Genomic DNA, 15,449 nt, shown 5'->3' on the forward strand with positions numbered 1-15,449 from the left:
GTGTTCTCTAATGATTTCACATTAATGTTATCAATTCTATAAAGACCGTAACTCCAAGTGAGGTCCCATTCTGAGGTATTGGGGATTAGACCTCCAACATACGAATATGGGTGCAGGGCACACAATTCAACCTGTAACAGGATCTGCCATAACAACCCTTTTCACATAGTGACAGAGACGAATATTTCAATCCCCACTTCATTACGACATCTCTCCCATGTCCTATTGATGGTAAATGGATGATCTTGATCATCTTTCTCCTTTTGAAGTAATACCTTTTGGTAACGTGAGTTAAAATGGAACCTAAAATATACTGCCATATTTAGAGCTAAGCCAAGACTGAATTATTTCTTTGTTTATGAGTATCTATTTGAGAACTTGGTTTGATTTAAGCTGGTTTCCTGACTGCTGAGAGTTTCATTAAAGGTGTTCATGATTTTAATAAACTGGCCATTAGATGCTTGGTTTTAAAGGAGGTTTGGATAATAATGTCTTTGGGGGGGGTGTTTTTAGTTATCTGTGATGTTTTAGAGACTGGCTGTTTCCCTCAGGTCACCCCTTTTCTCTTCTGTGCAGGTTTATTGTGCTTCGTCTGTCTTCCATTATGGAAAATAGCCATTTGCTTTCTTTTGTGAAGTCTTTGGAGGAAGCCATGTTCAGCACCACTGCCTGCATTGTACTTTATCACCAGAAAGACAACCCACATAGAGTTGTTATTTTGGTGGTGCCTTCTAAAGATTTAAACCAGGAGCTCAGGCACTTGCGCTTGGGAGGACTCAGTGGTCCTCCAGAGCCATCTCGCCATTTCCAGGTGAAAGAAGGAGAACAACTTCTTTTAAGGTTTACTGGAAACATATTTGCTTCAAGTAAGTATAAAGAAATCTTTTAGCATAGTCTATGAGCTATCAGCCACAAACTTTGGGAGGAGATCATGAAACACCAAGGAAATCTTCGAAGGACTGAGAGGAGCTTTGGAAAATTAGAAAGAGAAAAAAAGAATTTTTTTCTCCCTTTCTTTTCAGTCTCTTTCTTCTCTTTTTAGGGCATGTGTGCTCCTTTATGAGCAGACCCTAAGCTGTACTCTTTTAGAAATAGTCATCTCCATAATTATGATAGCTGACTCCATGCTAGGATCATCTCTTCCCTACACCAGTGTCTCTTAAGCATTCCTCTGCTTTCACTATGAGCCACATGAGATGTATTTCCACACAGTAACAACAGTAATAATTTAAGAATATAAATCAGGAGTTCCTGTTGTGGCTCAGCAGGTTAAGAACCTAACTAGTATCCATGACAATGCAGGTTTGATCCCTGGCCTCACTCAGTGAGTTAAGGACATGGCATTGTTGCAAGCTGCAGCACAGGTTGCAGATATGGCTCGGATCCAGTGCTGCTGTGCCTTTGGCATAGGCCTGAAGCTGCAGCTCTGATTTGAGCCCAGGAACATTCGTATGCCACAGGTGCAGCCATAGAAAGAAAAATAAAAATTCTATAAATCATACTTTATTACTCCTCTGATTAAGACTTTATAATCATCTCCTATTATACTGAAAGTAACATCTGAACTCTTTATGTTGTCCTACAAAGACTCTAACCTGGGGCCCATAGAGTCCCAAGAAATATGTAGATAGAACTGTATTCCAGTATAATCATCTTATTTATAATTCCACTTATTGTATTTTATATGTAGTAAGAGACTATGGTGAGAAGGAATCAGTAAGTTTCACCAAACTCCGAAAGGGTCTGTGGCACAAAAGAGGTTGAGAACCTTGGATCCAGATGAGACAGTCCTGTTTACCTCTTATCTTTATACTTATCTAGTGATTTTTAATTTCCACTATAAATCTTACAACTCAAAATTATTTTATTTATTTGTTTACTTACTTTTCATTCCCATACTCATGTTCTTCATTGGAATATAGATTCCATGAGGGCAATGACTTTGTCTTTCTTTCTGTGTATCCCTGAGCCTAGGATCATGCCTGACATTGAAGGCCTTTAATAAATATGTAGTGCATGCATGAATTTATGACCATGCTGAGAAAAACGAACAGTGTGAATGAAGATGAGAGATGGCAGGAGACATGGGAGAAGTGGGGGAATGGATGAGATATAAGAGATAAAAGGAGAGAGAAAGAAAAGGAAGCAAAAGGAGAACACAGAGAGGAAACAGCTGTGTGAGAAAAGGGAGAGAAAGAATTTTGGGGGAACATCACAGAAATTTCTTTTTTATTAATTGAACCCCTTCCCCTTTATAACTTCTTTCCTTGAGGTGGAATAAGATCTAACGGGTGTTCATGTAAAGGTGAGATGTGAGGGGAATTCAGAAATAGGTTTTGTGGGGATTTCTGGCCCAAGAGTCTTGTGATAGACTTGACTTGAAATAATACTCTCTTACACTTATAAATTAATATAGATCCCCTTGATTTTTAAATGGTACCTATTTTCTCTTAATTCTGAAAATTACTCCAAGGTCCACTGGCTCTTTGGTTTTTATTTCTTGAAAAATGATGTGGCTTAAAGCTGAGGCTCCCCTCCCCCCCCTTTTTTTGATTTCTTAGGAATAAATAAGATTCCAAGTGTCTCAATTTGAAGAATCTCTTCCACTTTCACATGTAGAGTTTCAGCCATCTGCTCCAGCTAAGTGGACCTAGTGAGTGAGTGACTGAAAGTCAGAAAAAGGGGGAATAGACAGCAGAGGAGAGGAGGAAGGAAGGGTGGGAGGTACCCCTTCCTTCTTGGCTTCCAGAGCAGAAACCACCCTAGGAGAATCCCTCTAAGAAGAGATAGGCAAAACCTGGAAGGGTCCCACCCAAACTAATGATGCAAATGATTTCCTGTAATCCTTGGGATAGCAGCTGTGTTTACCTCCTGCCCTAAACAGGAAAGAGTCATGCTGCTTCTCATAGGCAACAGTTGAGTGTACTATTGCCTGTAATGCAGAGTGGGGAATGTGTACAAAAGAAGAGTGCCTGGGGATAGCCAAGTGTGTGCAGTTCTTCCATAGAAGAAAGGAGAACTCCTCATTGCTCAGGAAAATGAGTCAGGTGGGATGCCAGGATCCTTTCTGCCTTGCCTTTTCTAGAGATCTATGCTTGGATCCAGGGTCTCACTGCATTTTCTCCATCTAAGAGGAGCAAGACCCTTACTAGAGAATTGATGCCTCATCTTTCCATCAGGGCCTGCGGTAGCCTCTGGGAATCTCAAAGGCAAATAGCCAGAGGTTGTCTGTCTGAAGAGTCCTCTCCACCCATCCTCATCCCCTCCTCCAGTTATGTCCAAATGCATTTTTATATCTCACTTTTCATGATCATAACTGGAGAAACCTTTCCTATCTTTCCTGATGATGTCAATTCTTATTTTACTTTTTCAGATCTTTATGTAATTCTCTTAGTGGACATGGCCATAGAGGTAATCTTCTATTTATTTAATTGTTTAATCAATGTCAGTTTCTCTGACTATAGTTCCATGAACGGAGGGCTGGTCCTGTTGGTAGGAAAAATCCCCAGCACCTAGGACAGTGCCCAAAAAGCTAGAAGAATTTGTTTGAAGAATAAAGACAAAAGCTTGGGAACAAACGTGACATTATAGTATTATTTGATTAAAAGTATATAAAACTCAGATGACTGGCCCTCTGAGAAATATCAAAATCTCTATATGCATTATATAGAATACAGATGATTCTTTTGATTGAGGATCTTGAGACACGGACATTATTTCTACTTCTAAGAAAAAATAAGATAGGCGCTCCTCTTGTTTTTATATTGGGCTTTGGCATTCTTCTGCACATAGCTAGAACCTTATTTCTTTCTCTACGTTAGAGCTGTTGACTCAGCCCTTAAGCTTTCCACTGGAAAAGCTTAAGCCACCCCCACCCCCCGTGCTTATAAAATTCTTTTTTTTTTTTTAATTTTCCCACTGTACAGCAAGGGGATCAAGTTATCCTTACATGTACACATTACAATTACATTTTTTCCCCCACCCTTTCTTCTGTTGCAACATGAGTATCTAGACAAAGTTCTCAATGCTATGCAGCAGGATCTCCTTGTAAATCTATTCGAAGTTGTGTCTGATAAGCCCAAGCTCCCGATCTCTCCCACTCCCTCCCCCTCCCATCAGGCAGCCACAAGTCTCTTTTCCAAGTCCATGATTTTCTTTGCTGAGGAGATGTTCATTTGTGCTGGATATTAGATTCCAGTTATAAGTGATATCAGATGGTATTTGTCTTTGTCTTTCTGGCTCATTTCACTCCGTATGAGATTCTCTAGCTCCATCCATGTTGCTGCAAATGGCATTATGTCATTCTCTTTTATGGCTGAGTAGTATTCCATTGTGTATATATACCACCTCTTCCGAATCCAATCATCTGTCGATGGACATTTGGGTTGTTTCCATGTCCTGGCTATTGTGAATAGTGCTGCAGTGAACATGCAGGTGCACGTGTCTCTTTTAAGTAGAGTTTTGTCCGGATAGATGCCCAAGAGTGGGATTGCGGGGTCATATGGAAGTTCTATGTATAGATTTCTAAGGTATCTCCAAACTGTTCTCCATAGTGGCTGTACCAGTTTACATTCCCACCAACAGTGCAGGAGGGTTCCCTTTTCTCCACAGCCCCTCCAGCACTTGTTATTTGTGGATTTATTAATGATGGCCATTCTGACTGGTGTGAGGTGGTATCTCATGGTAGTTTGGATTTGCATTTCTCTTATAATCAGCGATGTTGAGCATTTTTTCATGTGTTTATTGGCCATCTGTATATCTTCTTTGGAGAAATGTCTATTCAGGTCTTTTGCCCATTTTTCCGTTGATTGGTTGGTTTTTTTATTGTTGGGTTGTATAAGTTGTTTATATATTCTAGAGATTAAGCCCTTGTCAGTTGCATCATTTGAAACTGTTTTCTCCCATTCTGTAAGTTGTCTTTTTGTTTTCTTTTGGGTTTCCTTTGCTGTGCAAAAGTTTTTCAGTTTGATGAGGTCCCATGGGTTTATATTTGCTCTGATTTCTATTGCTTTGGGAGACTGACCTGAGAAAATATTCATGATGTTGATGTCAGAGTGTGTTTTGCCTATGTTTTCTTCTAGGAGTTTGATGGTGTCCTGTCGTATATTGAAGTCTTTCAGCCATTTTGAGTTTATTTTTGTGCATGGTGTGAGGGTGTGTTCTAGTTTCATTGCTTTGCATGCGGCTGTCCAGGTTTCCCAGCAATGCTTGCTGAATAGATTTTCTTTTTCCCATTTTATATTCTTGCCTCCCTTGTCAAAGATTAATTGACCATAGGTGTCAGGGTTTATTTCCGGATTCTCTATTCTGTTCCATTGGTCTCTCTGTCTGTTTTGATACCAGTACCACACTGTTTTGATGACTGTGGCTTTGTAGTATTTCTTGAAGTCTGGGAGAGTTCTGCCTCCTGCTTGGTTTTTGTTTCTCAGGATTGCTTTGGTGATTCTGGGTCTTTTGTGGTTCCATATAAATGTTTGGATTGTTTGTTCTAGTTGTGTGAAAAATGTCATGGGTAATTTGATAGGGATTGCATTGAATCTGTAGATTGCTTTGGGTAGTATGGCCATTTTTACAATATTGATTTTCCCAATCCAGGGACGTGGAATATCTTTCCATTTCTTTACATCTTCTTTGATTTCTTTGATTAAAGTTTTATAGTTCTCGGCATATAGGTCCTTTACCTCCTTGGTCAGGTGTATTCCGAGGTATTTGATTTTGTGAGGTGCAATTTTAAAAGGTATCGTGTTTTTGTATTCCTTTTCTAATATTTCATTGCTGGTATAGAGAAATGCAACTGACTTCTGAATGTTAATCTTATATCCTGCTACTTTGCTGAATTTATGAATCAGTTCAAGGAGTTTTGGGGTTGAGTCCTTAGGGTTTTCTATGTATAGTATCATGTCATCTGCATACAGTGACAGTTTTATCTCTTCTTTTCCTATATGGATGCCTTTTATTTTTTTTGTTTGTCTAATTGCTGTGGCTAGGACTTCCAAAACTATGTTGAAGAGCAGTGGTGAGAGCGGGCATCCCTGTCTTGTTCCAGATTTGAGTGAGAAGGCTATCAGTTTTTCCCCCCGTGGTTATAAAATTCTTAAAGTGCTGGGAAACAGGCAGACAAAATTTTACATAATGATACCTTAGCACCACTCATAACATCATGTAATGCCCTAAAGAGACCTATAGGTATCAAATTTGCCCTAAATGCCCTTCGGCCCAGAGAAATGGTTTTCCCAGACACATATGTAGAATGCCAGAATAACCATCTTTTTATTCATTTAAAGATTAAAGATTCTGTTATTTCACTGGAGAGAGAGAAGTAACTAAGTAAATAAAATGTATGGGTTAATGAGGTTGAAAGTTCCTTACAGTAGAATAAGCAGGGAAAGGAAACAATCTCAGAGAGAGTGGCAGATCTACAACTTTAAATAGACTCATCAGGGAAGGTTTTTTCAAAAGATGCCCTTTCAGCAGAGATGTGAAGATGAGAGAGCAAGCTGTATTCCAGGAGCGTCTATCCCAGGCAGAGGGACTACAAATGAAAATGAATTGAGGCAGAAATGTGCCTGATGTGTTTGAAGAAGCGTTAACAGCAAGGAGGCTGGGGTGTCTGGATGAGAGGGAGTGCAAGGCGAGTTGAAGGAGATGAGAGGAGTACTAGCCATACCTTAAAGACTATTTTGAGAACTCTGTCTTTTATTGTAAGTGAAATGAAGAGCTATGAAGGGTTTTTTAACAGAGGTGTCACATGATCTGGGTCAGATTATATCTATGTTGAGATGAGATGGTGTAAGGCCAGAGAAGAAACAAGGAGATCAATGAGCCACTGCAATGGATCAAGCAAGGGATGATGGAGGCTTAGATGCAAAGGTGCCTTAAGTATCTTTGTCATAGACATCTTTGCTGCAAACATTCTCACTGCATAACTAACTGGCCATGAGGCAATTTTGCCGCAAAAGATATAACAACCTAAAATAAAAGAGGGACATTTAAAGCACATAATGAAACCTGAGAAATGAATAACAAAATTGTAAACACTTCATTGCAAGATATAAAGTATTTAAATACAATTAAAATATGTGGAGATTCATGGCAATCCTGCACAGATATCAATTTTATTTGGTGGTTTGTACCTATGCACGTGTCTTCCGAGTTTTTTGCTCATAGTATTTTATACATTCTTAAAAAACTTGTTCATTCATCTTATTGTTCAGCATGACACTGTTTCTTATTCATAAAACTTCATTCTTCATAAGAGAGGTACCGGTTTTCAAGTACTGGGATGCATGTTTGTAATTGAGCTTTGTGTGGCATTACAAAAACCTCCTACACTGTTTGTTCTTGGCCTATTGTCACATGTCTTTTGATAGATGTTCCAAAGTTCTGTGGGAAAATTGGGCTCAACTTCTGGCCTCTATGGTCCTGAGTCTCTGCCTCTTTCTCCTCCAGTGTGGTGTGTTTCAAAATAAGAAACCACCTTGAGGCCAATCATTGTCATTTGTCATGATTTTTTGAATAATCTATGTTAAACTGTTGACCAGTTAGTTTATTTGCTCACAGCAAAATTGCCTTTTATGGAAAACATGTTTGTGGCAAAGATGTCTATAGCAAAGATGCATATGGTGAAAGTACCTCGAACTGGCGGAGATGAGTTAGACCACAGATATATCCCACACCAGTGGTTCTCATCTCATGCGAGTCTTCTGGGTCTCTGTTTTGCTAACCTGTTACTTCCTCATCTGACTTTTCTATGCAAAAACCCATGTATTTCTACATTTGCACTTCCTATGTCTTCAACGAAAGTTATTCCAATACTCATTACTGAGAAGAAAATGTATTGCTATAAGAAATATCTAGTAACTACCAAAATAGAAATAAATTTTGTAGTTCTTTATATGACAAATATTTATTACAGAGCTACTACCCTACCTTCTCTACTAGTAACTATATCCATAATATGTTGAGGAGAAAGAGGTTCTCAAAAGGTCAACAAAGGTTGCTTCCATAATTTTGGTATGTAATGAATGGCTTTAATTTTAAATATGCTGAAGTGGGAGAAAAAATAAAATAGTGTAATTTCTTTGTGCTGCTTGTACTTTCTTGGGTTCTAATTGTTTGTTTGTTTTCCCTAACAAGAGGTCTTCAAAATATAGTGTTATGTCTTCCAACAATGAAATTCCAACTTTAAAATAATCTACATAATGCTTCCTATTTATAACACTAAGATCATGTAATTTATTACTGGTAAATCATCAATAAATTCATCCTTATTTCATATAAAAATGAGATTCTCAGAGATTTTCATTGGAGAGCTTTATTTTTTTAAATTAACTGCTAATAAGAGGTAGATAAGTTTTAGATCTAATTTGAATGAATTTGGCTATGCCCATCCTCAATCTTGACATACTGTATATAAATTATTCCTTGTAATTGCGTACCTGGCAGGGAATATCTTTCAAGAGATGGAAGGAGAAATTTACTAAATTATATTCTATTGGGACCAAAGTAGCAACATTTTTCTAGATAGTACTCTAGTGGTTTGGAAGTAGAAGTATGCCAAATATTAGCCCAGTGATCTAAAAATTCTAATTTACTATTTACTAGATGACATTTCAATGACTCCAAATTATTTATCTTTTCTTTTCTTTTTACCAGAGTGAAACTTTGAAGAAGGCAGACCCCAGCTAGTCATGTAATCACTTCTGTGTCCTAGGAATCTGTTTTGTTCAAGGTGCCAGGTTGCCTCTAAAATATAGACTTGTGCAAAAGGACATACTCCTATACCTTCTGTAACCTGGAGTTATTCGAATTGTAGATAACAGTTCTTTAGACATTTACCAACATGACTTCTAGCAGTTGCAACAGAATACTTCTTTCACTGGGTGGGATGGGATGACTAGAGAGAGAGAGAGGTCTGGGCAGTAAACTCTCAGTCCTCGCAGAACAGCAGGAAGTTGCACTTTAGACATAAAAGCTTCATATAGACATTTAAAAAAAATTAAGTGGGTTGGTTTTTGTCATACAAATTCAGAATGATGTAAGAATCCTGCTTCTTTCTTCTTATTTGTGCTTATTGCTATTATTTAATGAGTTTTTATTATAAGGCAGGCCTTGTGCCAACCTTTCATATTATCTAATTTATTCCCAGAACAGTGCTAAGAGGTAAGTTTTATTTCTCTTGTTTTAAAGGTAAGGAAGTTAAGGCTCCAAGCAATTCAGAGATGTGAAAGAACTGGATAAATATCATGGTGTTGATAAATACTAATGGCTGAACTTGGGTTTAGATCTGTATATCAAAAACATATAACCATTACACTGTAGCTTACTTTTAACATACACCTGCCTTAGGCAATATGGCAGTGTCTTTTTTTACCATTGCAATGAGAAGGTGAAATATCCTGATTGTCATGGTAAAACCCCCATGAGTGAAATGTTACATTTATTAAAGCTCCATTATTTTCAGCGGACAGTTGAGAAGATGTTTCCATATCTTTGTTTTGGGAGAATTCACCAGGTTTTAGTAGAAATTTCAGTAAGTATCATTAAATCTAGTACTTATTCCATTTGAAAGTTCTAGGAGTTTCCATCATGGCTCAGTGGTAATGAACCCAACTACTATCCTTGAGGATGTGGGTTTGATCCCTGGCCTCACTCAGTGGGTTAAGGATCTGGCATTGCTGTAAGCTGTGGTGTAGGCCACAGCTGCAGCCTTGATTCAACCCCTAGCCTGGGAATTTCCATATGCTGCAGGTACAGCCCTAAAAGACAAAAATAAATTAAAAAAAAATAAATAATAAAAGAAAGTTTTAGAACTGCAGTGTATTTCTGCAATTGTGAAAATGTTTGATATCTGTACTGTCCAATAAGGTAGCTAGTAAACAAATGTTGAACATTTGAAATGTGGCTAGACTGCCTAAGAAATTTTATTTTCAAGCTTTATTAATTCTGACTTTAATTTAAAAAGCCTCAGGTTGCTGGTGGCTACCATATAGGAGAGTGCAGATCTAGAATGTCTATTGTGAGGTCTTGATAGTGTGCAACATGAGAGGAAGAGTTAAGGGAAAGGAAAAATATTCTTAAAAAGTAAACATTTTCTGTGTAAAGAAAGAACTGAATATTTCCAATAGTTTCTTGTTGTAGTAAAATGGAATAGAAAAAGAAAATCAAAGATTATTATATCTAGAAACAACCAGAGAGTACCTGGTCCAACTGTAGATGAGAATCATTTTAGTAATTTATACAGTTTCAGCCTGTGATTTACACAGTACTGCTTTGTCAGGTTGTTGTGACTAGACATAATGACACCAAAAAAGACACATTTTTAAAAAATGAGTTAATTTGAATTTTTAAGAATTAAGTCTCTTAATAGTAACACATGCATTTTACTTCTATTTAGGCAATGGGAAGGATTATGGAAAAGACTACAAGCTTATTTTTCATTTACAAAGGAAACCTAGATTGGAACTCCAAATCAAAGAGGTGGATGAATTTGGAAATTACAGCTGCCCTCATTACAAGGGTACCATTATAGTTTATAAAGCACCTAAAGAAAAGATAGTTCACAACTCGGATCAATCTCTTATACTTAATGAAAACAATTATCAGTTGCCAATTTGCAAATTACCACTGAGATTGCCAAAGGTAAGTAATTTTACTTCCCCAATTACTATATTTTATTCTTTTTAATTCTCTACCAAAATCAATATTGGCAGACATATGGATACTTATAGTTAAAAGGAAAGATAGGAATAATGTTGATAAAGAAAGAGTAGCTACAATTTTAAAGTTAGAGAATGTTTTCTACTTTTTTCCATATCAACTTTCTAATAGAAGCAATTCAAGTTGGTCTTGTCCTAACAGTATATTGTTAATGACTATTGAAAAAATATCATTCATTTTTTTTGTAATTGCATTTGAGTAACTAGAAAAATCATGTATAAGAGTACTGAATAGGAAGTTTCTTTGTGATAGTGGGTTAAGGATCTAGCATTGTTGCAACTATAGCACAGGCTGCTGCTGTGGTGTAGGTTTGATTCTTGGCCTGAGAACTTTCACATACCACAGGTATAGCCCAAAACAAAACAAAACAAACCCTGAATTATATTTCAGAATACACTTTAAGAAAAATCATGTGGTAACAAAGACAGTGACATCAAAATATTTTCAGTGAGACTTACCAAATCCTGAACATTTGTTTTAAGAGTTAATTACTCTTTTAGTTTTGATTTTGTTTGAGTTCTTTTTTCTTGGTTAGTCTAGTTAAATTTTTGTCAATCGTGTTTATCTTTCCAAAGAATGAGCTCTTAGTTTCATTGATCTTTTCTACTGTCTATTCAGACTCTATTTCTTTTATTTTCTCTATCTAACATTTATTATTTCCTTCCATTTTTAACTTTGGACTTTTTTGTTCTTTATTTCTAGTTTCTTTATGTGTAGAGTTATATTGTTTATTTACTATTTTTCTTTTTTCTTGAGGTAAGTCTGTATCATCATAAACTTTCCTCTTAGGACTGCTTTAGCTTTATCCCACAGATTTTGGTATGTCATGCTTCTGTTTTCATTTGTCTATGTATTTTTTATTTTGTCTCTGGATTCCTAATAACACATTGGTTGTTCAGTAGCATGTTTTTTAATCTGCACATTTTTGAAATTTCCTCAGCTTCTTCTTGTCGTTGATTACTAGTTTCATGCCATTGTTGTTGTTGAAGATGCCTGATAGTATATAAGTCTCCTTGAATTTCCTGAGACTTGTTTTGTGACCTAACATGTGATCTTAGAATGGTCCATATGCACTTGAGAAAAGTATATATTTCAGGTGGAATGTTTTAAATGTTTTAGATGGAACATTTTATATATACATGTTATATATATAAGTGGTTCATTTGGTTTAATGTGTTGTTTAAAGTTGATGTCTGCTTATTTTCTGTATGGACAATATATCCATTGATGTAAGTGGAATATTAAAGTCCTTTATTCATTTTTTATTGCTATAAATTTCTCCCTTTAGGCCAGTTATATTTGCTTTATTTATTTTGGTGCTCCTATAGTGGGTGCATATATATTTAAAAGTATTACATCTAGAGAAGTTACAACTGATACCACAAAAATAAAAAAGATCACAAGAAATTACTACAAACAATTATACACCAAAAAAGCAGGCAACCTAGAAAAAATGGATAAATTCCTAAAAACAATCTTCTAAGACCTAATAATAAAGAAATAGAAAATATGAATAGACCGCTTTCTAGCAAAAGGATTGAAATAGTAATCAAAAACTTCCCAACAAAGAAAATTCCAGGACAACATGATTTCATGGGTGAATTTTACAAAACATTCAAATAATATTTGATGTATATCTTTCTCTAAACCTTCCAAAATACTATAAAGGAGGGAATGCTCCCAAACTCATTTTATGAAGTCAGCATTACTCTGGTACCAAAACGAGACAAGGATACCACAAAAAGAAAAAATATATATAGTTAATATCCTTGATGAACATAGGTGAAAAAATACTCAACAAAATATTAGTAAATTGAATCCAATAATACATTAAAATAATCATGCACCATGATCAAGTGGGATTTATTCCAGGGACACAGGACAGTTTTGCACCTGCAAATGAATCAATGTGATACACAACATGATACATTGACAAAATGAAGGATTAGAATCATGTGATCATCTCAATAGAATCAGAAAGAATTTGACAAAATTCAACATCCATTTATGATAAAACTGTCAACAAAATGGGTAGAGAGAAAAGGTACCTCAACGTATTAAAGACCATACTTGACAAACCCACAGCAAACATTTTGTTCAATGGGGAAAAGCTGAAAGTATTTACCCTAAGATCAGGAACAAGACAAGGATGCTCACTCTTGCCACTTTTCTTCAGCTTAGTACTGGAAGTCCTAACCACAGCAGCTTGACAAGGAAAAGAAATAAAAAGGCATCCAAATCAAAAAAGAAAAAGTAAAGCTGTCACTCTTTGGAGATGGTATAATCCTACTGATAGAAAATCCTAAAGACTCTACCAAAAAATTGTGAGAATATATCAATTCAGTAAGGCTGTAAGACACAAAATCAGTATACAGAAATCTAAGACATTTCCATACACTAATAATGAACTATTGGAAAGAGAAGTTTTTTTTAAAAAATCCCATTTATAATTGTATAAAGCCCCTGTAGTAATAAATTTAAATAAGAACATGAAAGGCATATACACTAAAAATTGAAAGAAGAAATTGGAGAGGACACAAATAAATGGAAAGACATCCTATGCTCATGAATTAGAAGAATATTGTCAAAATGACCATAATAACTAAAGTAATCTATAGGTTCAGTATTAAAATCCCATTTAAAAATAATTTTAAAATTTGTGTGGAAACACAAAATACTCTGAATATCCAAAGCAATCTTGAGAATGAGAAACAAAACTAGAGGGCTCACGCTCCCCGATTTCAAACCATACTATAAGGCTTACTGTTCACAACAATATGGTATTGGAATAAAAACAGACACACAGATCAATAGAACAGAACAGAGAACCCAGAAATAAATCCACATATATGTGGACAATTAATTTATGACATTGAAGCCAAGAACATACCACAGAGAAAGGATAGTCTCTTCCACAAATGGTGTGTGTGTGTCTGTGGGGGGAACAGGACAGCCACATGCAAAAGAATAAAATTGGCCAGTATCTTATGCTATACATAAAAATTAACACAAATGGATTATAGGCTTGAATGTAAGACCATGAAAACCCAAGAGGAAAACATAGGCATAACTTCCTTGATATCAGTTTTTTTTTTGTCTTTTTTTTTTGTTACTGTTGTTGTTGTTGCTATTTCTTGGGCCGCTCCCGCGGCATATGGAGGTTCCCAGGCCAGGGGTCGAATCGGAGCTGTAGCCACCAGCCTACGCCAGAGCCACAGCAACGCGGGATCCGAGCCGCGGCTGCAACCTACAACACAGCTCACGGCAACGCCGGATCCTTAACCCACTGAGCAAGGGCAGGGATCGAACCGGCAACCTCATGGTTCCTAGTCGGATTCGTTAACCACTGCGCCACAACGGGAACTCCCTGATATCAGTTTTAACAATGTTTTTGTGGATCTGACTTCAAAGACAAAGGAAACAAAAAATAAAATAAATACAAAACTACATCAAACTAAAAATCTTCTGCATAGTGAAGGAAATCATCATAAAAATAAAAGCGGAACCTAATGAAAGAGAAAAGATATTTACAGATCATATATCTGACAAGAGATTAATAGCCAAAATATATAATGAATGCATACAACACAACAACAACAACAACTCAATTATAAAATGGGCAGAGGACCTGCATAGACACTTTTCCAAAGAAGATACACAAATGGCCAACAGGCAAAAGAAGATGTTCAACATTACTAGTTATTAGGGAAATGAGAATCAACAGTGCAATGAGATACCATCTCAAACCCCTCAAATAGAGAGGCTTTTATCAAAAAGACAAGAAAAAACAAGTACTGGAGAGGTTATGGAGAAAAGGGAACCTTTGTATACTTTGGTGTTTGTGGAAATTGTTTTTCTGGAATCTAACTAAAATCAATAGAAGTTTCATAGTAGTTATGGTATTTTATCTGAGCTTCATAAGTTGGTAGAAAATCATGTTAGGCTGAAGAAATGGAATGAATTTGACTGGGAATGGTAGGCATAGCTTAGCAGGAAGTCGTAATTCATATAATGCTATTACAATAATTTCTAATGTGCCAAAAGTCTTCCAATTCTTCCCATGCATTGTACCATTAAATCCTCACAAAAATCCTATGAGGCTTTATCACTGCCCTCATTTTATAGGAAACTGAGGCATAGAAATTTTAGGTAACTTGCCCATGGACCCATAACTTAGTGTCAGAAGTGGGATTCAGACCCAGAAAATCTGCTTCACACATGAGCAACATTATGCACTATTGCCTCTTTAGCACTTAACACTATGATTCTTAGTCATGGGTACAGGATGGATTTCAGGACATTCAGGTTCTCTCTGGAAATTGTTTGAAAATTTCATGTATACTATGTTTTAGTGTAGAGATGATATTAAAATTATTTAACAAATGATAGGACATGGGTTCTAGTCATTTGCACTGAAAGCAGCCATTTAAGCAGAATTACAGTTTCCCGGAGACATTAATTATTTACTTGCTGGTTTGGGGGAGATTTGGGGGTTCATGGGAGACATGGGTAGGGTAGTAGAGTCTAGCAAACCACTGATACGGAAAATTATAGTTTAAGAATGATATAACTAGATAGGTGTATACCCACTATAATTTTCCTTCTGGGCATTTTTGTTTCCATTCTAGGGCCTTTGCTGCTCCCTGTGTCTGGGGGGCGGTCCTCTTCCCTCAGATGATCACATAACTGGTTCTTCATCACGCAGGTCTCAGCTCAAATATCACCTCCTT

The 15,449-nt window shown here is 36.5% G+C and overlaps 1 protein-coding gene across 1 annotated transcript in view; it reads left to right on the plus strand.

Annotated features, from left to right (window-relative positions):
* Positions 1 to 15,449, plus strand: part of DTHD1 (death domain containing 1) — a 75,415-nt gene that overhangs the window by 26,694 nt on the left and 33,272 nt on the right. Inside the window, exons 7-8 of the mRNA XM_047799292.1 lie at positions 577 to 866; positions 10,397 to 10,641. Coding sequence (XP_047655248.1) covers positions 577 to 866; positions 10,397 to 10,641 — 535 coding nt within the window. The remainder of the gene's footprint in view (positions 1 to 576; positions 867 to 10,396; positions 10,642 to 15,449) is intronic.

Source organism: Phacochoerus africanus, chromosome 10 (assembly GCF_016906955.1).
Source record: "Phacochoerus africanus isolate WHEZ1 chromosome 10, ROS_Pafr_v1, whole genome shotgun sequence".
Taxonomy (NCBI): Eukaryota; Metazoa; Chordata; class Mammalia; order Artiodactyla; family Suidae; genus Phacochoerus; species Phacochoerus africanus.